At 43.2% G+C, this 25,794-nt stretch overlaps 1 protein-coding gene across 1 annotated transcript; it reads left to right on the forward strand.

The window, feature by feature from the left end:
- The first annotated feature begins 5,399 nt into the window (after nt 1-5,399).
- Nucleotides 5,400-25,450, forward strand: MSL2 (MSL complex subunit 2). The gene is made up of 2 exons (XM_056850146.1): nt 5,400-5,623; nt 23,492-25,450. Exons 1-2 carry the CDS (start codon nt 5,479-5,481, stop codon nt 25,063-25,065), a joined length of 1,719 nt encoding a protein of 572 aa, XP_056706124.1. The 5' UTR covers nt 5,400-5,478; the 3' UTR covers nt 25,066-25,450.
- Nucleotides 25,451-25,794: the final 344 nt, after the last annotated feature.

The following is a 25,794-nucleotide window of genomic DNA, read 5'->3' on the forward strand; positions in this document are numbered from 1 at the left end:
CACACATACAACTGTTGTCTTACAAAAGGTGGCTTGGTTGTGTATATGTATGGGGGTTGCAGTGGCCATGATGATAAGATTTCATGATAAGGTCTGAGGTAACCTCAGAACCACAATCACATCGATCCCATCCATGGGCCCTTCCTTAATGATGAAGATTGAAGCTTTGCTTCACCAACAGATGTTGGCTTGCTGAGGGACAGTATGGTCGTGTCAATTTCACCATGCACACAGGGGTTTAAACCTTCTTATGAATGTTGCTAAGACCAATGGCCAGCAGTGGGAGGGGTACAGGACCACACAGGCCAATTTGAATGTCTACGCCTCCTGGAGCCTTAAAAAATAGCTTGAGCAGCCTTCTGGCAGTAAGAAAAGGTGGACGAACTTCTTGAAATTGTCCTGCACTCTGGGTATATAGGTGAATTGATGTTGAGCAACTACCTTGAAAACAGATCCATCTATGAGATGGTTGCTTGTTGTCTGGGCCAGCAGGGGTTTAATCGGACCTCCAACCAGTGCCAGTCCAAAATCAAAAGAGGTAAAGTAAGGGTCAATTCTTTGCAAGCTTGGAAGCCTGGCAGGGCCTCCCCAGGGAGAGGGGGAAGATGACTCATTATGCCTGCATGCGCCAACTGTGGGAGGCTGCCAGGTGTCCTCGCTGGGAGGATAAAAGACATGAGGGTAAGCTACAGTTCCTCATGGCTTTAGTTTTCGTCCTGCATTCCACAGCAGAGTGATTATGCCCCATGGAGGGCATTTGCTCTGCAATCTTCTCAAAGACATTGATGTTCCTATTGCAGGACCCCAGCATCTACTGCATCTTCTCCACACCCCAGAAGGACAGAAGATCAAGAGTTTCCCTCTCTCACCAGGAAACCCCTCTGCCACCACTGCTCTTGCTATGAGAAGACATCTTCGCAGCAGTTATTGTTTCCAAGGAAGAGAAAAGGAAACCACATAAAATGGCACTTCTGACAGTTTTGTCATGAAGTTTTAAGTTGTGCATTCCAAATTCATGGCCCACAATCTCCTCTCTCCCTTTTGGAGGAAATCTCTCTTTTCCGTGGCTAGTGGCTAGAGTCTTGTGTTGCGAAGATTCTTGGGTTGGTTGATAACCAACACACATCCCTGAGAATTGCCGGGAACACCAAGGAAAGACATCATTAATTTGCCCATACAACAATACTCCCCTCCTCAAACGGCCACCTTGAAGCAAATCCTGGGGAAATTAAATAGCTGCACTCAAACACTGCCCTGCCCCCATGGCATATAGAGCTTGGTGATATTTTGCAGTAGTGTTACTTCAACCCCTTCCAAAAATTTTCCAAGCAATATGCTCAATGAGAAAAATTGGGGGGGGGGGATTGTGTATATACACTAAATAAAAACTGCACATAACAGCAACATCAAAGCCTAAAACACATCAAAGCCCGGTGGCTTCTTGTACGGTGGCAGGAATCCAGGCTGGCCAGATCTGCCAAGTCAAGTTAAATTAAGATGGGAAAAGGCATTGTTGCAGCTGCATTAACTTACTTCTTCAGCAATAATACTGGGTCCAGTATACTCCTGGGGTCTTGATTGAGTCGGCTAGGGTCAGCTTAACTCCCATCAAATGTGAGAAGCACAATATCCAACAAGACTACAGCCTTTCCAACCAACATTACTTCAGTTTTGTCAGGATTCACTTTCAGCTTGTTTACACTTAGCCATTCAACCACAGCATCAGGCAGAAGCATAACATAAAAGCCTTGCTGGATCAGACCAGGGCTCCATCTGCTCCATCCTCCTGTCTCACACAGTGGACAACCACTTACTCTGAAGGGCCATCCACAAAGCACAGTCATTTCTTCTGTCTGAACTGTATTAGAACCAGCATCCAAATCAGACAATATCTGAGAGATTTTATCAGCAAAAAACTTTGCAAGTGAGTAATAACTGATTGCCTTTTCCTGAGAATTTAAAGGCTTCAATTTAGAAGCCAGCAAGTGTTGAAATACCTTAAGCTACCTAGCTGGTCATAAACTAGCTGATGCCATGGCAGCAAAGAAGTAAAATTGCTCTGCTGATATCACCCCCCACCCCTCATAGGTCTTCCAATAGCACACTCTGTTGGATTCACTCTGAGTTTTCCACCAATACTGCCTTGATTGCCCTTATGAGGGTAGAAAGGTGGGGTATACATTTTATAAAATAAATGAATAGATGTCTCCTGGTTCTCTTTGGGTTATCTGGCTCTGTAGTAAACTAAAATACTTGATTCTACTTCGAGGGTAGGAAGGGTCAACGAGGGGCAAACTTGTTGATAGCTTCCAGGGGTTTCACATTCCAAGCTCCTGATGCAGCCTCAACAGACCATTCGCTGGTAGTCTTAAAATCCCCCAGAGCATTTTGGAGTCCAGTAGGATCCATAAATCTTTGTGGGTAGATTATTTTAACCCCCCCCCGTAGTGGTGCTGCATTCACTTGTTTTTGAGTAGACCATGATCAAACCATGGCACAGGCAGAATTTCCAGTCCCCAAATCATACCTTTCCCCAAAGACTCAATGCAAAAGAGAGAGAGAGAGAACTTTTAAATGTATTGGGCCAATCAAAACCTGAGCCAGTCTAGGCAAAGTGCCCTTGGCATGAAAATTGAGTCCCCAGAAAAACCAGTCTATGTATCTCCAGTGCCAAGCCCGTGATAATCTACACCAGCACATGGGTAACTTGGTAGCCGGTAAACAACTAGAATGACTCTGCCTCCCCAGGTACCCCCAAATCTCCAGGAATTTCCCAAACCAGAGTTGGCAACCCTACCAGGAGGTCTTGTTAGACTCTGCTTTGCTGTTAGGAAAACAGGTTGCAACAGGCCAAGACTTTTTCATCCATATCCGATTTATAGGTTATTAACTGCCTTGGACAGAGTTCATCCATCATTCTGTAACCTCTAAGCTGGACTACTGTACCATGCTTCACTTGGGGCTGCCCTTGAAGACAATCCAGGAGCTTCTGTTAGTTCAAAATGTGTCTGCCTGCTCAGGAACAGTCACTTCAGTTATAGTATGACACTTTGAAAGCAATTTCACTGGCTTCGTATTTGCCACCAGCTTCAATTTAGGGTGCTGGTTCTTATCTTTACTGACCTTCACAGTCTGAGAAACAAATATTTGAAGGATTGACTTTTCCTGTCTGATCCCTCAGGCTAACCAGAGATCAAAATCTGTTAGTAGCACTCTCCCTTGGATAGGGGTGCCCGCAGGCCTGGAGAAACATGTCCTGTCCCTTTAAAAGAGGTTTAACGTGTGGCAATGGACTGATGAATTTTTTCATGACATTAAGTAAACTGCATTCCCTAGTAAATAATATACAATTAAGTCTCTGTTAAAGGGATAGGACATTTTTCTCTAGGCAGTTTGCAACCCTACCCTAAGTATCTCCACTGGCTACTAGTCATTCATGTACCTTTTCTATAGCCATTCCACTACTGTCAAATAAACGTCCTCTGGGAATTAATAAGATTACATTGCTGCTAGACTTTAGCAAGGCTAAGACATTTTTATTTCAGAGAACGTTATTTCAATTTGTTTTGTGAAAGTTTTGGTGTGGTTCAGTGAGCCAATGAGATTTCATATAAGATGGGTAGGAAGAGGCTGTAAGGACAACTATACACTCAAGTGAAAAATACATTATTACTATGGATTTATAGGTTGTGCTGAGTGTTGGGGGTCAGAGCCTAGATTAAGTTTTATCCCAGTTTTACGCATATGTACTTGGAAATTAACCCTACTGTCCTCATTGAGGCTTACTACCAGGATGTGGAAGTTTTAAGAACAGTTTCTTGAGAGCGAGCCCCACTGAAAAGCCGTGAGTTCTTAGAAGACCTGTTTGGGACTTTTGTTTTAGAGTACAATTGTGTGCACCCTTTACATGGGAGTCAATACCATTACCTGTACTAGCTTGGACTGTATAGTTACAACAGATTATATATGCATTTGGGAATATGATATTTGTAACTGGCAAGGCTGCGCTGAGTTATTCTGAATTGTGGTTCAGTCTACTCAGTGGTTCCCAAACTTTTCAGGCTACCGCCCGCTTGGTTTCAAAAACACAACCTCAGCGCCCCCTACCCTATAAAAAGCATTATTCAAAATAGGAGCTTGCATGATGCACTACAGAAAATAACAATAAAATTTCAAAACAGTAACAATTAATTGAACATCTATTCAAAACCAAATTAAAACTTTTTAGTTGAATTTTATTCAACAAAACTGAAGAACCTGATCCAATGGTACCAGCTCTTCAAAGTTTCCACCAAATTTGCCAGCATGGCGCCATAGCTTGATCTATTGTAAATTAGTGAATGAGACAGCTGAACGGGCCCACCTCTAGCGCCCGCCTGCTGCTCCCTTGCCTCTTAGGGACCCCCTAGGTAATCCCACCGCCCCCCAGGGGGTGGTACTGCCCACTTTGGGAACCACTGCTCGAGCTTGTGTATTTCGGTTACAGAATTGTCCCAAACAACTCACTGTATCGACAAAGATTCTATCCGGAAACAAGAAATGTCCCGGATCAATTAATGTAGTTCGTGAGTCTGCGTGCGTGTATTGCCTCCTCAAAAGTGAGGAGCAGGCATTCTACATGTGCTTATCCTCTTTTTGTAAAATTAGTCGTAAATTCCAGCATTCGAGGCACGCTGTTGGGGCGGAAGCCGTTTTGCAGCGCTCCGAGGTCGCTGCTGCGCGGAAGAAGTCGCGTTTCCTCTGCGCAGCTCCGTCACTTACAGCCCAGGCCCAGAGGGGGCGCAGTGCCGCCGGAGCCCCGCCCCGCGCGCGCTCTTCCCCTCTCTCGGGAGAGGCGACTTGGGTGCTCCGCTCAAACGCGAAGGGGGTGGGGTGGGTGTGATGAGGGGAGGGAATGGCCGCGCATGCGCACACGCGAGCCGAGGCGACCGCGGCGATGGCTGCGCAGTGAGGGTTGGATCTAACGGTTGCTATTGACATTGGGGCTGGGCGTGTGGCGGCCGATTCTTGCGCGGAGAGCGGCCGGCCCCGCGGAAGAGGCCCCCGGCGCCGCGCGGTGATGCGGCGGCGCTGAAGCTCCGGCCGTAGCCGCCGCCGCCTCCCCCCCCTCCGCCCCTACGAGGGCCGGGCCCGGGCCGTCGCCCTGTGCTGGGTTCGCGGATCCTGCCGCCGCCGCCGCCCCCCTCTTCCCATGCGGGGCCCTCCCTCCGCCTGAGCCGCCTGGGGAGGGCGAGGGAGTGAGGCCGGCATGGGCCGCCGCCTGGCTTAGCCGCTCGGGCCGCCGCCGCGAAGAGGAGCTGCGGCGGGAGAGGGCTGGGAAAGGCGGGGGGGGGCGGGAGAGCAGGCCCCGGCTGCGGCCCTGGCTGTGACGGCGCCTCGATGCGGGGCTAGGAGCGCAGCCGCCCCTCGGCCTGCCCTGCCCGGGCGCGGAGCCGCGCTTTCTTCCCGAGCCCGGAGCCGTCGGCGTCAGCGTCTGCGATGAACCCGGTGAATGCCACAGCCCTGTACATCTCCGCCAGTCGCCTGGTGCTCAACTACGGCCCCGGGGAGGATCCGCAGTGCCTGGCCGAGATCGGCAAGCTGCTGCCCTACTTCCGGCAGTCGCTCTCTTGCTGTGTGTGCGGTGAGTTGAGGCGCTTTCTATTGTTCTGGGCCGCGGGCGAGCCGGCAGCCCTCCTCCTCCTCCTGCTCCCGCCCGGCCCCTCCGCTTCGGGCCCGCCGCGCGCGCTACACCCCCTCGCAAAGGGGCAGGGAGCGGAGCCGCCGGCCTTGGCGGGTTCCTCCAGGGAGTTTGAAACTTTCCCCCGCCCCGCTTTGGGAAGCGCTCCGCGAGGAGTCGCTTTGCTGCTCCCGCTGAATTAGGTCCTTGCAGGCTGTCGGTAAAGGGGGACGAAGAAGCATCACCCGGAACTTGACCAAAGCTCCTCTTTGCCGCCTTTAGAGGCCTCGTACCAGAACTTTGGCTGTCGGGGTTGTTTTTGTCTGAAGCCTTTGCAGTTTGAGCCCCGCTCTTTAGGAATCTGTTCAGTTATGCACAGGTAGTCTGGTGCCATGCGGCGTTTAAAATGTTTTGGCAGTCGTTCACAAGGTTGAGGCGCAGCAATGTGTTGGAGGTGTTTCCTGTAAAAAAAAAAAAAAAAGTTTGCGGGTTAGGAGAAAGGGAAGGAGCCGTTAGTCGTATGTCAAGGAAAGTGGCCTGTCATGGATAGACATGAGGAGAAAGAAGGCAATTCTGTAATGATGCTGTTTGTTTGTTTTGACCGTCAGAGCATGGCGAACTTGTGTCATAGCAAAATCTTGTCGAAGGCTTTCACGGTCAGAGTTCATTGGTTCTTGTAGGTTATCCGGGCTGTGTGACCGTGGTCTTGGTATTTTCTTTCCTGACGTTTCGCCAGCAGCTGTGGCCGGCATCTTCAGATGGGTAACGCTGAAGGACAGTGTGGCAGGCATCTTCAGAGGGGTAACACTGAAGGACAGTGTCTCGACACTGTTACCCCTCTGAAGATGCCGGCCACAGCTGCTAGCGATACGTCAGGAAAGAAAATACCAAGACCACGGTCACACAGCCCAGATAACCTACAAGAACCAATTGTGTCATAGCCTCTTAATTAGTGCGGTGGGCAATGAGTATTGTGAGAAATCACTTCTGTGTTACACTCTTAAAGTACTTAGCATGTAGAGTTGCATAAAGTAGTAGTGTGACACCCCCCACCACCACACACACAATTCCCTTATTACGACGAAGCGTGTGTTAGTGAGCTTATAAATATGTTTAGCTTCTAAAAATTGGAAGAGTGTGAGTGACTGGGCTTGTTTGGTCAGAAGGGAAATAGGAAGTGCTGTTGGATAAGCCAGGGACTGCTCTTCTCAGGGTTTAACTGCTCCTGTCCTCACTCCTGTCCTTGAAAAGGGGGCAATTGATTTTGAAAGGATCCATTTAAGATTAAAATACTAACTTCTTGAAGCATATTAGCAAGGCTGGCTCAAGACATGTTGTTACTTGAGGCAGAGAATCCAAATACTGCCTGCCCCATAATTGAACACCTGTCTGACCAAAATAATATGGTGGTGTCCACACCCATATTTTGGTACTGCTGTGATAGAACACCTTCTCCATCATCTTAATGCACTTCATATCAGTTTTATAATTTTATATAATCATGTAAGAACATATAAATTAGAGTGATGTTTACCGTTTCTTTAAAAAGTGGAAAATTACTCTTCCCATTTTGCAGCAGACTGTGGCATGTCTATTGTACTCTCAGGTACAATATTATGCCAGCTCCAGCGTGGAGGTTAACACACTTGATGTGATTGTAGCTTATATTTTAATTATTTTTCTTGATAACTTTAGGTAGAGAGACTTGGTCTGAACAGAATTTTAAACATTAATATTTTCTTGTAAACTAAAATGGCCTAAATAGCATTTTCTGAAAGCAAGTTTTGTTTTGTAGCTAATGTAGGATCACTTGCTAACCTCTATCACTTAGTAACTTCTATCAATATGAATTGTTCTGTCACCTTTACAGCCTGAAGTGGTTTAATGAGCCAGAGCAGTGTAGTGGTTAAATTGTCGGACTAGGATCTGGGAAACATGGGTTTGAATCCCCACTCTTCCATGGAAATTTGCCAGGTGACCTTGAGCCAGTCATACATTCTCATCCTTGACCCTGGCAAGTATTTGGATGGGAAACCTCCAAGGAATACCAGGGGTGTGATGCGGAGGCAGGCTAGGCAAACCACCTCTGAACATTTCTTGCCTTGAAAACCTTATAGGTTTGCCAAAAGTCAGCTGTGACTTGAAGGCAAAAAAAGAAAAAGCAGTAGCTGAGTTAATTTGTTGAAGCAAAATAAACCAGACATCCAGTGGCATCTTAATGGCTACACAGTGTTTATTGCTTACTATATTGAAATAAATGTTGTTTTATTTGTTTTACCTGGATCATGGTTTAGACATTTGGCTTCTTTCCAATTAGTCTAACTACCTGTATCGTTGTTGTGTTTTTAAAAAAATCACCTGATATATACTTCCAGGATTATTAGTTAGGTTTAACTTGTAGCATTCATATACTTTAAGGCTTCTACTCAGTTGTCTTTAACACTTTGGAGATTACTGTGCCTTCCTTTCATGTGATAGACAACTTTTGAAGAAGTTTAAAATAGATAAAATGGAAATGTTCCTTAAATACCTTCCTAAATTAGCTGATAAAACGTGTAATTGAAACATCTTTAGTCAATGTGCCCTCAAAAAACAGGTAATATGGAGCTTTGATAGGTCTCTTTAGGAGGGGCATTCTACTAGTGGATTCCCCCCCACCCAAAGAGAGAGAAGGAGAGAAACTGTTGAAGTATTAGTGAACTTTGTAACTCATAATATATTTTCATGCTAATAATCCCCTCGTTTTGGTATATCAAACTGATAAGTGCATCTTAATGGTTAAGTGTATATGTTTTGTGATAAAAATCACTGTGTGAGTAGCAAGAAGCTTTCAGGTCTGCAGGAACAAGAATTTGGGGTGCATTGGTTCTCCTGCATCTTTCCCACACTGCTGGTAATGAGCAAAACTTCAGATTTATTTCAAACTGTACTGGGGAAAGGATTCCCTGATGCTACTGCCCTCCCTTCTGACACCTCTTCCCGCTGATAGTAGGGAGCAGTTTGGTACTATTGCCCCATCTCAAGCAGACACTTCTAATAGTTTTCCTCCTCAGCCCCCCCCCCGCCCCCCACCCCCCGCAATTTCATTTGTACATGAATTGAAAGCCTGGATGTTTTCCTGTGCATTGAAAATATTTCACTGTACAGTAAAAAATCTTGCCAGACTGAAGGACCTGTACCACATATGGCAGTGAATAAATTAAATAAAGAATAAAGTGACGGGTCTGAAGTAATGCAGTTAGTCTATGAGCCTGGCTGATCAGAATTAAACGTGCGGAAAACTTGTGTAAGGAGTCAGACTACAGCTATATTGGATTTTACAATGCAGAGTTCTGATCAGCTTCTGAAGGACTGCTGAACAACTGCTTGCTGTTTTTTTCTGCCTCAAATTTGCCATTACGTTGCTAGTATGTATACATTTACTTTTTTCCTTCCCTTAAATCTCAGATTTTCTCTTAAACCAAAATTTTCTGTCTTTAAGTATTTTACCGTGGTGTTTGACTGTGAAGCGGAGCTTGAAAACAAAGTATGATAGCGTTTTTATTTTTTAAAGCACTCAGACTTCTCTGTTAAGTGGTCTCTACTTGAATTAAATATTTGAAGAATTTGAAAAGTTGCTCACACATGGTGACTTCTTTTTGAAATACGTGTTTTAGTTTGCTAATAGGTATCTGTTGCACTTGAGAAAAGAGCTACCGTATATACTCGGGTATAAGCTGACCCGAGTATAAGCCGACCCCCCCAAATTTGAGGCCAGAAAAGGGAATTTCTTATTGACCCGCATATAAGCCGAGGGTCAATAAGAAATTCCCTTTACCGGTAATGCTGCGCTCTAAAATGGCGGCTGTTAAAAGGTGTGGAAAAAGTATAGTTTGGCTCTGACTTCACATTTCCTTGTGCAGAGTCAGACTGTGGTTTATGTAGCACAGTATATCTACACTGTCTAACCACAGTACACCATCCTGGTTTCAGGCAGAACCTTTTCCCAACTCTACAGGTTGAAATCTTAAGCTGAAGGTGCAAGTAACTGAATTATGAGCCTTATACAACCTGAACAGCATAGTGTGAAGAATTAAGATTTTCTGATGAGAGTTGCACAGGGAGAGGAGACCTGGGTATCAGTAATGTGTAGATTTCACTTAAAATATGCCCAGTGGTCTCAAATATACATTGAACTATTCACTTCAACAAAATAATATATGCAATTTTGAACATGGCACTAGAACTATCCTTGGCAAATCTGCGTACCAGATCACAATTGCTTCTGATGCCTGGTGTTCCAAAGCCACCCTCCTCTGGATTCAGTTACAGGTGAGACAAAGGAGATCTCCTCCAAAAGCTGCTGAAAAGAGGTGGAGCAAGGGCCAGTGAAGGAAGACCGATGGAGGGATGTGGTTTCCCAGTAGCTTAGGGGCAGGAACAAGGTTGAGCGCAGTGACAACACACAGACTCCCGTGTCTGTCACAAAAATGTCAAGGTCATGTGGCCACAGCCCTCAGGCTGTTACATGGTGCAGAGCAGAGGCAGTGCAGCGCTAGAGAGAAGTGAGAGGCAGTTTGCAAAAGCTGGTAGTACTGCGTTTAAGGGTGCAATATAAATTGTGAGGGGTGCGAAGTTGAGACAGATGGGGGCTCCCTTCAGGGCTTTAGTTCTCTGGCAAACAGCACAAATGGTGAAGTGGGGTGATTTGAAATAGAGGACCAGAGAGAGGCTGCAGTCCTAAGTGTACATTGTGGGGAGAACAGACTTAAATTGGCCTGTGGTGCTTAAAACTGCCAAATCTCTCTTGTTCCCTTTCTTTGTGGGATCCCTGTTCTATTCATTGAGCTGTGTCCTTCCCTGCCTGCCTCTTCATCAGTTTGCTGCTTTCCCTTCCTCTTGTTTGCCCTGTGCACTCACTTTCCATGTCTCTATACACAGGCAGCCTTTGCTCCTTTTCTTGGGTTCCTTCTCTGCTCTTGCCTCAGTGTAGCCCCAGCTTTGAGCAATCTGTCTCCCCCACATCTCTGGGCTGTTGGAGAGATCCTGGCCAACTTTATAACTCCCCTCTTCAGCCTGGCTCTCCATGAAGGTTGTCCATACTGACAGGACCACAGTGACATTCCGCGCACGCCTTGGAGATTAGGAAGAAAGAAAGTGAGAAAATGCAAGGTTGGATGCACAGGATGGCAAAAGTTGCAGCTGTCTTCCCTCTGCGAAGGGGTACGAATTGGATCCCTATGCTTGTTGCTGCTGGCTTTGGCTGCAGCACTGGAGAAACAGAGAGGAACTGTCTCCAACATCCAGGACTTTGTCTCAATTAAGGGACACAGAGACAGAAGCAACTAGACCTGCTTCTTATATAGTAGAGATCTAGCGAAAAAGAACAGGGCCATACCTGCAGCAACAGTTGATTATTTTTTTTTAGAACCTATGCTAGTTTAAATTAGCGTTATTTATTACAATAAATAATAATAAATTGCTTCTAAATTTTAGGGCTGGCTCCTAGATTCAAAGATAAAAAGTCAATGCCTGCCTTAGAATGTAGATCAAAAATCTGAAAAATGAAGCCATTTATAGATGGGGAGGTTTTTTCTGCAAACCTCATATTTCTATTTTATCAGGTGCTCTTATAACCCCTCAGTACACTGAAGTTTGACAAGATTTATAGCATTTGAAAATTACAAAATACTTATGGGGGTACATGGGGAAGACATGCTTAAAACTGACCTTATGTAGCAGAAAGATTAAAAATAAGTGTTTCATATTGGGGGCTATCGTGCTTCTTAATTTTTAAAGGTATGTGACTGAGGGAGCTCCTATTTGGATCACACTAGAAATGGCATACTTACAGCCAATTATTGGCCTAGCATATTAACATCTCACCATTTTATGAGGGGCTAGAGTGCTTCTAGCTATACTTGCTGCTGGGAAGTAATTGCACAAGGTTAAATTTTGACCCATTTACTGTGTGCTTTCCTATATTGTATAATCAATCACTATGTAATGAGAATAAACCAATAATGAGGAAAGAGTGGCTTGATTGGAGCATCTACCCTTCAAATATACAGTTGCAGAAAGGCTTTAAGGGTTCTTCCAAAGTTATCAATATATCATTCTCAGCATGGCCAAATCATTTGATACTTAAATCCTGAGATTAGAGGTATGAACAGACAAGACAGATTTTTCTTCAAACCTGAGAAAAGCCCCAGGTTTGTAAAAACAAACAACAACCCCCTAAAATCTTAACAAAAAACCCATAGAGGGGCCTTAAAACTCCCCAAAATAATGGAACAGCACCTGTAGCTTTAAGAAACAAATGCTCCCTGTGGCCATTGCTAGACAACCCCAATAATATGGCCTGTTAAAGCCTTGGTTCAGTAAGAGGCAGGGAGGGGGCAGGGCCCTGCGCAGGGCTGTTTTGGCCTTTGAGGGGAAGACTCTTTGGGGCTTGGCCTGGCAGTAGCCATTGAACTACTTGATACCGTGTGATTTCAATTACTCATGCAGGTCTAGCTGCTCACTACTGTTTAACAGCAGCTACCACATGAAAGCCAGTATGGTGTAGCGGTTAGAGTTTCGGATGAGAAATCTTGGAGACACAGGTTCAGATCCCCACTGCCATGGAATCTTGCTGAATTACCTTGAGCCAGTCACATACTCACAGCCTAACCTCCCTCATAGGGTTGTTGTGAAGATAAAATAGAACAGAATGATGCAAGTGGCTTTGGGTCCCCATTGTGGAGAAAGACTGGGTATAATATAGCTGAAGATGGGGGCAGATAAAAAAATAGGTTGGTTGGTAGGTGAGAAGGAGAGAATGATGCAGGGAAAAGTGAGGATATGGGGCTTGCCAAGAGGAGGGAAAGATAAAATAGTGTCAGGAGGGGGGAATACAGGTGAAACTGAGGTACCTCTTGCAAGTCCTTGTGGGTTCCCCATCAGGCGACTAAGCTTGGCCAGACTTTGGTCGAGATTGCAATTATAGCATGATACAATTTGAAGTACTGCTTTAGACTGTTGTATTAAATAATTTTGTGTTTTCCCCCTTTTGTTTCCCGTTGTTCAACTTCCTTCTAGCAGATATTTTGTTAGTCAAAGATAATGGACGGAAACCTTTTTTATGATACAGTGGAGATGTTTGTTATAATTGTAAACTACGTTTGGTGTTTCAGAATTTGAAATGTAATAGAATATGAATATGTGAAATCCAGATTTGAAGAGTTTGTATTCCTGAATGCTGAAATCTATACCAAAACAGGGCAGGTTGAATGGATGAATGTTTTCCAGGCAGAACCTATATATTTATCAGTTTTCTGGTGCATTTTTTGTGCTTTTTGCATTCTCTATATGTTTGCCATTTGCTTTTGAATCTGCCAAGAGTTTTATTTTTCACTGGTATCTACATACTTCATTTTTACGCCTGGATAACTTTGTAGCCTAGTTAATGTTGTATGTTTGGCTTACCCTTCTGTTGCCCTCATAAAGTTCTAAATTGCAGAGAAGTACAGTGGAGCATTTCTGCATAATCAACAGCTACAGATTTTCAGTGGCAAATGTATGCAGTGATGTCAGAAGACCACTTGTACAAAAGGAGAATCGCTGAAAGCAGTGAGACAGGTCACATATTGACACATTCTTAGCTGCAGTATTTGTAAAACCCCAAGTTGTGGTATTTCTCTTCCCACGTTTGTTTTAAAGGTAAAGGTAGTCCCCTGTGCAAGCATCGGGTCATTCCTGACCCATGGGGTGATGTCACATCCTGATTTTTACTAGGCAGACTTTGTTTACGGGGTGGTTTTCCATTGCCTTCCCCAGTCATCTTCCCTTTACCCCCAGCAAGCTGGGTACTCATTTTACTGACCTCAGAAGAATGGAAGGCTGAGTCAACCTTGAGCCGGCTACCTGAAACTGACTTCCGTCGGGATCGAACTCAGGTCGTGAGCAGAGCTTGGACTGCAGTACTGCAGCTTACCACTCTGAGCCATGGGGCTCTACATTTGTTTTATCATTGTAAACTATAGTGGTAAAAATGGCCTCTCTTCAAAAGGTGTGTTAAGATTAGACTAACAGCCCATTCCTGAGAATGGGGCTGAAAGTCAATAGGAGGTGGTGTGACCTGGCTGCTGGCATATATGCGTGTAATCACACGATTACACGCATTCACGCTGGGGCGAGGCCAGTCCCGGCGGCTGCAGAGCGCTGTGGGACCGCGACTCCGCCTGCGCGGCCTTTCCGTGGCGCCAGCAACGGCGTGGGGAGGCCATGCCGGGGCAGGGGGGCGTTCCTGGGGGTGGGCCAGGGGGAGGAGCCACCGGTTAGGTGGCTCCCTATCTCCTTTCGGCCACTTCCGCTGGCGCTGGGAATGGTGGTGCAGCCTTGCTATTCCCTATGGGGCAAAAGGCCCCAGTTAAACAAAAAAAAGCCGCGAAACGGCCTTTTTTTGTTTGTTTAACAGCGTACGTGGATTGACACCCCCATCCCCGTACGCCTCAGCTCAGGAATGGGATGTTAGTTGCATCTTAAATTCATTAAGCAGTGACTTCAGGTATATAAGTCTTCAGTTATCAATAGTTTGTTGGAAAATATCAAAAGCAACTATGTGACAAAAGTAGAGAACAGTAACTGGAATTTAAAAAATAGAACTGGAAAATCATTCAGTACCCTAGTGTAATTTAGTTTTTTATCTTGGCCAAACCTATTTCATTCATAGCTTGTAAGGATAAAATAGAGGAAAGGAGAAAAGAGTTGTAAGTGGTTTTGGGTCCCAGTTGTATAGGAAAGCAGGGTATAAATATTTAAATTTATTTTTATAAGAATAGTTTAAATGTTTCAAGACAATATATCATGTACTTCCCTTACATGGTTTGTTTTTACAGATAAAAACAAGGCACTGAAACCTGTTGACACATTAATTTTAGCACACCCACAAGCTATCCAAAACATAGTTATACCCTTCTAACCAAGCAATCCCGAAGGGTGGTAAAGCTTCTGAGGAGGCATTGTGACCCCTACACTGGTGTAAGTGCCACTTGTGCTGGCTAAGTGGGGACAGACACTGGTGCAGGTGCACTTATGTGAGCGTAGGGGAACTGTGCGGCAGTGCAAGGCTCGGGTGCCGGCACTGCCTTGCCGGCAGCATTTTTCCAGTGCACGACCTTGCACTGATGTCAGTGGGGGTGTTTCTGGGGTAAAGCTGATGTTAGTCAGCTCCCTAACCCCTTTCAGCCCGGGAAGGAACACACCTTTATACTGCCAAGGAGTTACCCCTGCAAAAACATAGGCATAGCCCCCTGAAACTATGGAGGAGTTTCACGGGGCTTGGGAGGATTTTCTTTTCTGTTACCTTCTGCACTGCAGCAAGCCGCTCAGGAGGTGGCGCAGCTATGCTGCCCCCAAGCACAGTGTAAGTACCCCCCCCCTTAGGATTGGTCTGCCCATCCAATAACTTAAATGGTATTAGAAGGTTGTAACTCTGTTTAGAATGGCAATGGTAAAGAACTATGCATGATACACAGTGGGTGTAGTCGTCCACTTACCTATTTCAATGTAATTTAACTCATTCTTAGAGGTCACTGGGACGCCTCATCATGTGCATGACTTGTTACTTCCATATCTTATCTAATGGGTGATTACAGTATCCCTTCTGCCTTGTGAGAGGGGAGACACAAATAAGATTTTTAGCTTTGGCTGTGCAGGACAAATCACAACCAATGAGGTGAATTCATAACTTTAATTTAAATGGTTATGTATTTGGTTTTATTCTCCCTCCCTCCATTGCAAATCAAAACATAAAGGTACTCCCTTACAATTTCCTTACAGTTCCTCTCTTACAATTTTTCTCCAGATAAATTCCCACCCCATCTCTCTGGTAGGAAATAGCTAAAAACACAGTAGTTAAAATCTTCCTCTTGACCTGTTTTTAAGTAATATAAGCCACACAAATAAGAGTAAGGGCTGCTGGTAGTCTCTGTTCTATGCAACTCTATTTTAGTTACAGCACTTATAGTCCACCTTTGTCAAAAATGACTGAAATTGTCATTGAATGGGACAGTTATAGCAAAAGAACAATTCTGATGTAGCTCCTCCTACTGTAGGCAAGAGTCCCCAGCAGTGTAACATAACAAAATTGTATAGGATAATAGTCACATTGAAAAGCCTTCTATATAAGAGTGAATTTCAGTGAAAGTGAATTTCAAAAGCCATCCTTGTTGTATTATTGTACTTTGACTCAGCATCCTAAATATGGCAAAACATTAAAAAAGCAACAGAATTGGTTAAGAGTATATACACAAAGGATTATCAGTTTTGTGTGTTAAATATCAGTCTGTTTCTTATTTGTACTACAACAGTACAATACCAATACAATTACTTTTATTGGCATATGAATTTTGTACTACATAATTTTATGTCTTAATGTTGTCTTCCAGTAGTGGGGGTAACTTTCTTTCCCAGCTCTCAGAGTACATATTATATTTGGGGAGAATGTGATTCTTTGCCCATATTGCATATTAATTGCTGTTGGGATTGCTTGAAGAGTGTTAACAAGAAAAAAATGAAATATATTTTTAGGATGTAGCTACTGCAGAACATTATAACCATGTCCCTGTCTTGTGAAGAACTTTTGACTTTGTGGGTTTACGCATGCATGTGCGCTGCACTTATTAGCCCTAACTTCAGTTCAAGGAACACAGGTGATCTTCCTTTATAGTCACATTCTACGGGGTTGTGAGCCTATTGTTCGATTTACTTCTTATGCAGAGATGTAAAATATCTAGAAATTTTAAAGACACGGAAAAAATTAAAATTTGGGGGGAAATTGAAGTATATGCCATTTTCCATATCAAACTTGAACTTACTTTACTGCTTTACCAACTTAATGAATAATTTATAACAGTATTTAAAAATGTACTATTTGGCATGCTTATGGGAATTGTTTTCTACAAACAAAATTGTAGCTATACCTAATACTTGAGAGAGAGCTGTACACTGCTGCACCATATGCTACATTTACATATGGATCTTAGTTTGGCTATATGTGAGGCAAGAAAAAACAAAAGCTGAAAATAGAAAATAATGTTTTTAGTAAAGAGACCTCTCTTTCTCTCTTTCTCTCTTTCTCTCTTTCGCTCTTTCGCTCTTTCGCTCTCTCTTTCTCTCTTTCTCTCTTTCTCTCTTTCTCTCTTTCTCTCTTTCTCTCTTTCTCTCTTTCTCTCTTTCTCTCTTTCTCTCTTTCTCTCTTTCTCTCTTTCTCTCTTTCTTTCTTTCTTTCTTTCTTTCTTTCTTTCTCAGAAACAATCTTATACGGTCATAATAGAACTACCAGTATATCTGGGTATTGAGATAAACTGTATAACACTGAAAATATTCAATTCAGCTGTAAATTATTGTATACATTATAGTATATTAGTCAACCAAACTATTCACTATTTAAACAATAAACACATTTTTTATATTTATAGTATGCACAGGAGCTATCATTGTCTAATTCTGTAGATTATGTTGCATAAAAATCCTTGAACTACACATTTTGAGTAAAACTTTGTATTAAACATCTTCACTTATTACAAAAGAGAAAATATTTATAGGTCCCTCACTGAAGGCTCTTGTCTGGGGAACAAGCAACTTCAGCAGGGTTCCAGAGGAACTGATTTCTGTCATCTGGAGAGCAGTTGTAATTCTGGGTGATCTCCAGAATTCATCTGGAAGTTGGCAACCTTGGTTCCCCTGGAGGAAATGGCTGTTGTGGGGTGGAGTATTTGGCATTATGTCCTTCTGAGGTCTGTCCCGTCCTCAAAAAAACCCTCCACATGCTGAACCCCCTAAAACTCTAGGAATTTCCTAACCTGGAGTTGGCAACCCTATCTCCTTCCCACCCAACAGCCAACCTACCTTATCTGCCTCTCTGTCTTAAGCTTTCCTTTGCTCCCAGCAGCCCCTACCTGTGGCCCAGTTGTGTGGTGCTGGCCACCTGTCCAGACCCACTTGCATGGTAGAGAGTTGTCAAGGGTGTCACCTCGCTTTCTCCTGTATCCCCTTCCCCACACTATTTCCTCTTTCCCTCCCCCTGGCAATCCCCATATCTTCTCACCCTTCCCTGCATTATTATCTCCTTTTCAGGCCATTCACCAGCCTACCTTTTATCTGCCACCCATCTTCAGCTATATTTATTATTTATTTACTTCATTTATACCCAACCTTTCTCCACAGTGGGGACCAAAGCAGTTTACATTTTTCTCTTCTCCCCCTTTTGATCTGCACAACAACCATGTGAGATAGGTTAGGCTGAAAGTATATGCCTGGTCCAATCTCACCCAGTGAGCTTCCACAGCAAAATAGGGATTCCAGCCTGGATCTCCCAGACCCTACTCTAAAGTGCTAATTGCTACACCACACTGGCTTTCATAGGGTAGCTGCTGTTGAAGAGTAGCAAGCATCCAAGCATAGTTTAGTCATGCAAGTTGAGTCATACCAAGTCACCCAGAGGTTGCTGCTAGGCCTTGGGTTGCCAATCTCCAAGTGGGACCTGGAAATCTCCCAGAATTACAACTGAACTCCAGATGACAGAGATCTGTACGCCTGGAGAAAATGACTGCTTTGGAGGGTGGACTCTGGCATTATATTTGGCTGAGGCCTCTCCCTTCCCCAAACGATGCCCTCCTCAGACACCACCACTAAATCTACAGACATTTCCCAACCTGGAGCTGGCAACCCTAGTCAGGCCTAGCCCGAATGAGTCTTCCCTCAAAGGCCAAAATAGGCCTGAAAAGTTCCTTGCTCCCACCTTTTACTGACAGAACTAAGGCTGGAACCTGTGGTTGCCTAGCAACTGCTACTGAGGAAATCCATTTGTTAAAGCTACAGGTGCTCCTTTTATCATTTGGGGGGTATTTTAAATTCCCAAGGTTTTTTTTTTTTTTTTTTTTTAAGATTTCAGATTTTTCTGCAAACCTGGGGACCTTTTCATGTTTGTAGAAAGATCTGTCTTGCCCATTCACAGCTCCGGTCACCGGATTGAAGTATCCTCAGATGGCCAACTTCCCTATTGGTATATAGATTATTCACGATGGTAGAAGCCACTGTGAAATGTCCTAGGAAGATCTCTCTAAAAAGGGGGAGTGGCAACAATGTGGCATGTGAAGTTTAGTGTAGGTTAAGTTAAATGTAAGGTGATGAACACTGGACAAAATAATCCTACTGTGAGGGCACCCAAGTTGATGAGCAATAGATTCTGGATGGATAAAAGGAAGTCTTTTTATGTAATATTATATCACTGTTATTTCCCTGGAATTGAGGTGGCTCAACAAGTAATGAAACTGTGTAATTCACTGCTAGTGGACATAGTCATGCAGTGAAAGGGGACTGAACAGATTCATGGAGGATAGGTCCATCAGTGGTTACTATCCATAGGTATTGAAGGGAACCTCCATGTTCAGAGGCAGTAAACTTTGAATACCAGTGCTAGGAGGCAACAGTGGGGAAGGCATTTATCTCTATGTCTAGTTTAACCCTCCAGGGCAACAGGTTGGTTAGTGTGAAATAGGATGCTGGGCTAAGTTTGAACTAGCAGGAGTTTTCTTAAATTCTTAGGCCTTTTCAGTGCTCTGAAAATTTCAAATTTTGATGGGAAAACTTGAATATAAATCCTCAGGGTAGAAAAAAATCCCAGATGATCTTTTTGTCAGGGAGGAGGTTCTCTTCGCTATCACATCTCTAATGTAAGAGCCATGTATTCTTTTCTCCCCTGGAACAGGAGGACATGTAGTCATCATTTCCTATCATCCCATGGAGGCAAGAAATAGATTGCAATTTTTGTCTCTGTCATTGCCATCAATTCTCCAGCTTCATTCAATACAGTGAATGCTGAAAGTGCTTTTCATTATTTTTCTTCAAAGCCCTCTAATTGCACTTCTTCTTCTTACCTATATCTTCTCTGCTAGAGTTTTTTGCCATGGCAATTCTATCTCTAACAAAAGGATCCTTTCCCCCCTTCCATTAGGCTTCTTTGGCTTGTTGTCTCAGCATATGCTTCTCGTAGTTGCTCAGCTGTGGTAATGTTAGCTCATAGTGGAAGCTGCGGAAGCAGTGGTCTTATCTGACAGGGACTTAGAAATTGTTATCCCCAAGCCACAATGCAGGAGAACCCTGACTAATTACATGGCCAGCCAGTCTGAGTCAGCGGAGTTCCAGGGAGGAAAGGCAACCTTCATCTCCTCCAGTTCAGGATTGGTGGCAGGCAGCAGACTTTTGGTGCTGAAGGAACTGCACAGCCTCACAGCCCCATAGCAGGTAAGCTGGCAGATCAAAGAGCAAGCAGATGGCCATCAGGTTCCCGCACAACAGGAGTGAGTTAGCAGAGACATTCTCAAGCCAATTCTTTTTCCTCCCAGGATCTGAAGAAAGTGAGGATGTTTCACCAGAGGTTAAGAACTAGTAGAAACATTTTGTAGCAAGTGAGCTTGCTCAGCAAGGCAAGGAAGAAGCAAGAGGCAGAAAACATCTGAGGCAGACATTGGGTTACGGATCTCCCTCTCGTTCTCCCTCCTCCCCCTCAGGAAACCATTCAGCCATCTCTAACACTTCAACTTACCCCTTTTGTTTCTTTGCAAACCATAGCAGCCTATAAGAACAGCCATGCAACCAGTGTGGTCTTTTCCCTTCCCTGAATTTATATTCAGAACAGGGTCTGGAGCCTTGCTCATTAACTTGGAGGACTCAGAGGCTGTCAGATGGGAAAGGTTAGGAGATCTGTAAGGGGTTCCCCAGCTTCAGTGGTAGAATTGTCTACCATTCAATATCGTTTACTCACCCCCTTTCCTGTTGCCTTTATAGGAATTCATCTCAAGACAGCTCCCCGGTATCATCCTCTGTTTGTGCCTTGTTCATAGTGATGGCTCTCTTAAATCCTTCACATAACAGAATAGAACATTGATTTGCTCACAATTCTTCCTGTGTGTAAATAGAATATTGGCATGTTAAGAAATGCATGTCTTTCATGGGAGGGGTTTTTTGCAGGCTGCTTTATTTGAAGTATATTTACCAAGCTTTTATAACTTTAAGTTCTACTCTAGTTTAATTCTGATACTGGGTACTAAAATAAAGGGCTTTCCCACACACTCAATTTACTCCTGATTTTCTTGGCAGTTGACCTACAAGCATTGGAATTGGTTTGGGCACGGTTTTTTCTTGCACGTCTGCCCTCCCTCTGCATTGTCACAGTTGTGGAGTTGGTTTATTTTCTTCCTCATGTGGCTTAAACAATCAGGAGCCACTGTGGGCTCACCAGCCAAGGCAGCCACTCCACCCACTCTCGATCTGGGCTGGTGAGCCCGCTACCTCACTCTCAATCTGGGCTGGTGAGGCATGGCCCAGCCCAACCAAGTGACATTTATATCCTATCCGGCACTTAAAACAAATTAGTTTGACACTCCTGCTCTAGCTCCTTCCCTCACAGAGATATAAGGGGAAAGGCATATCTCCGCAAGAGAAAAGGCTAGAGATCTTTAAAAAAAAAGCTGGGAATTCAGAGAACCTGCTTTAACTATCATGTCAAAGCTCTGTCAATATATCAAAAAGTTTAGGTTCTTTAAAAAAAAATCAAAATTGAAACAACTTGTCTTGGCGAGGGAGTGGTTTGACAGTGACAACAGTCCAGTCAGCAAAAAGTGGACTGAAGGTGAGTAAAAGTGGGTGGGACAAAGAAAACCAACAGAAAAATTTCCAATATATCCTACTCTTATACACACACTTGTGACACAGTATAGTACTTTGCTAGTTCTGCTTAGCCCATTCCCACCAGTAGCACATAGCTTCATTTGTTTCTAGGCCTTGTGTGTGTTAAACTTCTGAGCAGCTGGAATATTCATAAATATTCTGTAACACTGCTGCAGATGGGTGGCTCAGAATGACTTGTTTCAGTTGACTTAAGCCTGAGGATCTGCAGGCTGATAGTTACCAAGGTTTTAAGTGCTGCATTTATTGTTACATTTTCTGCTTAACTTGGGCTGTTTTCCTCACTCTAATACTCACTCGAATATAGGCAAAATCCAAACCTGTATGCTTTAATTTGTTGGCTTATTTGTGTCTCTAAAAAGGTTTTCCCAAGTTGTTTTTTCTATAAAAATTGATACATAGATGGACTTCCATATTTTTTTAAGGTAATAGTTAATTACAATGAAGTATAATATTTTAAAGTGTCCCTTATTACTTGTTGGACATGGTTTTTCAGTTCAATATTTTGAGCTACTGATTGTTGCATGAGTTTAAACTGCTTCAGTTTGATCTAATATTTTAGAAACTTGAAGGATAGCATTTATAGCTATGACATGGTTGGACAAAATTCTACATACTGCTTTTGTGCTTATAGTAGTAGTTTGATTATGTAGTTCTAACTATGAAGATTGCTTATTGCCTGGCTTCCTGGTGGCAGTGAATGTGTAAACTGTTTTCCGCACTTTTCTAGTTGTCTTGCTTCTATTTGAACTACTGTTCCATTTTGTCAAATAAGTAGCTGCTTTTCTAGTATCTTTTGAGGGAGGATTTTTTTCCTGGCATATAGGCTCTTCGCTTATACCCCTGTGTTTTTCAAGTATACCTGATTCTTTCTTGCCTATTACAAGAAATCTTTCTTAATCATTTTTGGTGCCTTTTAACTAAAGGCCTGCCCTGGATCCATGTTGCACTCACCATGTGATAGCCGAGAATCTATCTGCTGAGAATCCAGAGGGCTTCCCCATCAGTACCCAGAGTAAGCAAGGGAAGAGAAATAACACAGAAGGAACTGCTGACTACCTGTCTCTCCTAATCTCTCTTTTTAGTGACTAATTATCCCTGCCCTTAGCCTCTGACAAGACTGATAAGAGGTGATGATCAGCCAGCAACTTCTCCTAAACTCTTTGATTTTTATCTGTCCAATGATTTTTTTCTGCCTTTTGTTTGGGGAATCCTTTGGAATTCTTAGCAACGTGGTGCAACTGCTGTCATCTATAGCCACACATTGAGCAATTTGATAGTTTTTCAGCATTATACCATATATACAGTCAAGCTCTTGAATGGGTGACAGATAACTTTGAGTTCACCTTGTATGCAGGTATTGGAAAGTCTGTATATAGAATATCTTCTCAAAAGATGTATCTGAGGTGTAAAAGGCCATTTTAAAAATTTCCCTTATCATGTGCTTTTCCTGACCTGATAACACTCTGTGTTGGTAAAACTAGTGTGTAACATGGCTGTCGGTTCTCCTTTCCCTGGTTTAACTCAATTTATGTTTTCTTCCCTCCCCGCTTGAAAACATGTTCATAGGAATACTGCAGACCAGCTCTTTGGTTTCTTAATTTAAATAAGTTAAATTTTGCAGTGGAGATAAGTTGCTGCAGCAGGAGTATGTTGAAAGAATGATGACTTATACGCTGAATTAATATAATATTTTTATCTTGCTGTACAGCTTAAAATTGTTGAGAAATGGTAGCGTGTGCTTAGTAAAAATATTAGAGCGCATAGAGGAAGGGTCTTGGATCAATTTCAATTGGTGATCATTGCAAGGACTCAATTGGTCCAGCTCTTTCTTTTGTAACAGAATTTCCTGAACCTTGTGTTAATGGTAACAGCATTAAAATAAACCAGATGGAATGGCAGGAATGAAAGAACTTCTTCTATTACAGCTAGTACATTAAACTAGTCAACATCCTATTGGTTTACTCTGTGAAAGTCCATTCAGATGACAAGCATGGTGGTTTCATGGGCAGTATTCCCAAATATTAAGGGTAGACATATAGTATTATATAATAAGGATCTAATTAAAATTCAGGTCTCCATAGTGTTTTTATAATACTTTTCTTTCTTTTTTCCTCTTAGGAAATCTGCTGCAAGATCCAATTGCACCCACCAACTCCACATGTCAACATTATGTCTGCAAAACCTGTAAAGGCAAGAAAATGATGATGAAACCGTCATGTAGTTGGTGCAAGGACTATGAGCAGTTTGAAGAAAATAAACAGTTAAGCATTCTTGTGAACTGCTATAAAAAACTATGTGAGTACATAACACAAACACCACTGGCACAAGATATTAAACAAGCTGTGGACAGTTCTCCAGATCTTTTGACTTTGCTGAAAGACGGTTCTCCACTTTATGAAGACCCAGAAAAAGCATCTGATGAAGGCTTGGCACTATGTCTGACATATTCCCCATCACCTTCAACTTCAGAGCATCCTAATGAGCCTCCAGTTAATAATTCTTCTGTACCCGAAAGCACATGCGACTCAGATGCAAAAGGCTTTGTTATTAATGGGTTGCCCAATTGTAATGGGCTGTCAACAGATAAACTTGGAGGAAATATTCCTTCTCCTGAACATGAACATTCAGTTGATGTATGTAGTCCTGGACATTACATGAAAACTGAAGATATTTCTAGCAGTCTGCAGCCTATCTGTGACACCGTTTCACCTACTGACTTGTGTGCAGATATATGCAGTTTCAGTGAAGACATAAAACCAGGTGATTCTCTTTTGCTTAGTGTTGAGGAAGTACTGCGGAGCTTGGAGACTAACACAGATGTCTGCAGTCCTAATCTGCAGCACGGTTTGGAAACCAGTTTATCAAATGGTCCTTTTTTGCAGCTGTCCCCTCCACTTTCTAGCCATAATATGTTCATGTCATTAGGTTCTTCACCTCATGGGATTTCATGTACAGCTGCAACACCGAAGGTAGTTAAGTTAAATAGAAAGCGATCTCGATCGGAAAGTGACAGCGAAAAGGTGCAACCTCTTCCAATTTCCAGTATCCTTTGTGGCCCAACGTTGGGAGCCTCAGCTCCAGTAATGGTGAAACAGGAAGCTAAGATGTCTTTGCAGCCTATAGCAACTGTACCCAATGGAGGCAGTGCTCCTAAAATAGGCAAAAATGTACTCTTATCAAATAAAAGCATGAAGAAGAATCTAGATCATACTGCCAAGAAATCTCGCCCAAAATCTAAATCAGGAATGCTGAAAACAAAGGATAAATCAAAAGGTAGCAGTCATGTCATGCCAGGAAGTCCAACAAAAACTGTATATAAAAAACAGCAAGAAAAGAAGGGGTGTAAATGTGGCCGAGCCACCCAAAATCCAAGTGTTCTTACATGTCGTGGCCAACGCTGTCCTTGCTACTCAAACCGGAAAGCCTGCTTAGACTGCATATGCCGTGGCTGCCAAAATTCATATATGGCTAATGGGGAGAAAAAACTGGAGGCATTTGCAGTGCCAGAAAAAGCCTTGGAGCAGACTAGGCTTACTTTGGGCATTAATGTGACAAGCATTGCTGTGCGGAATGCCAGCACAAGTACCAGTGTAATTAATATGACAGGGTCACCAGTAACGACATTTTTAGCTGCCAGTACAAATGATGATAAGAACTTGGATGAAGCTATAGACATGAGATACGACTGCTGAGTCATTCTTCTTTTGTCTTTCTCCCCCCTTTCACCCTGCCCCCAGCCTTTGGTAGGGGGACTGCTACAATTTTGAAGGCAGCTATGGTTCTGTTTAACTTGCCGGAGCTCCTACATATAGATCACTTGTATCAAGTGTTTTTCATTGCTATGTTGTGTGTTAGTGTCTGGGAAATAGTTTGACAGTAATGCGGAGTTACCCTGAAACTGTCTTTAGTTCTTACAGCACCTCATAGTTTCGGATCAAATGCTAATGTAAATGATTTTTAATACAGATTGACTTCTTTGGAAAATATTGACCTTGTTGTACCAGTTCATGCTTTGTGCTTAATCAGAGGTTAATTACATATACCGAAATGGTTTCTAGTCAGTCCATTACAGTTGTGCTAATTATAATTATAGTTTGCTAATTTATAATGTATCCATGTTACTTACAATGCAATCCTATGCCGAATTACTCCAGTTTAAGCCCATTGAAATGCATGGGCTTAGACTGGAGTAGCTCACTTTAGGATTGCACTGTTAGTGTTATTTATAAATTGCAGCATAGTGGAAGTCTTGGAAAAAGTGTCAAAAAACAGCCTTCGATACCACATTATTTTTGGACAGGAAAATGAGCAATTTAGTACTTAATATTTGTTTAAAAGAAATTTTACATTAAAGTGAAAATTACTGTAATTGGCCCACTATTGTGCAGCCTTGAAACAAAAGATCTTTGAACCTGGGCACT

Source organism: Euleptes europaea, chromosome 5 (genome assembly GCF_029931775.1).
Source record: "Euleptes europaea isolate rEulEur1 chromosome 5, rEulEur1.hap1, whole genome shotgun sequence".
Classification (NCBI taxonomy): domain Eukaryota; kingdom Metazoa; phylum Chordata; class Lepidosauria; order Squamata; family Sphaerodactylidae; genus Euleptes; species Euleptes europaea.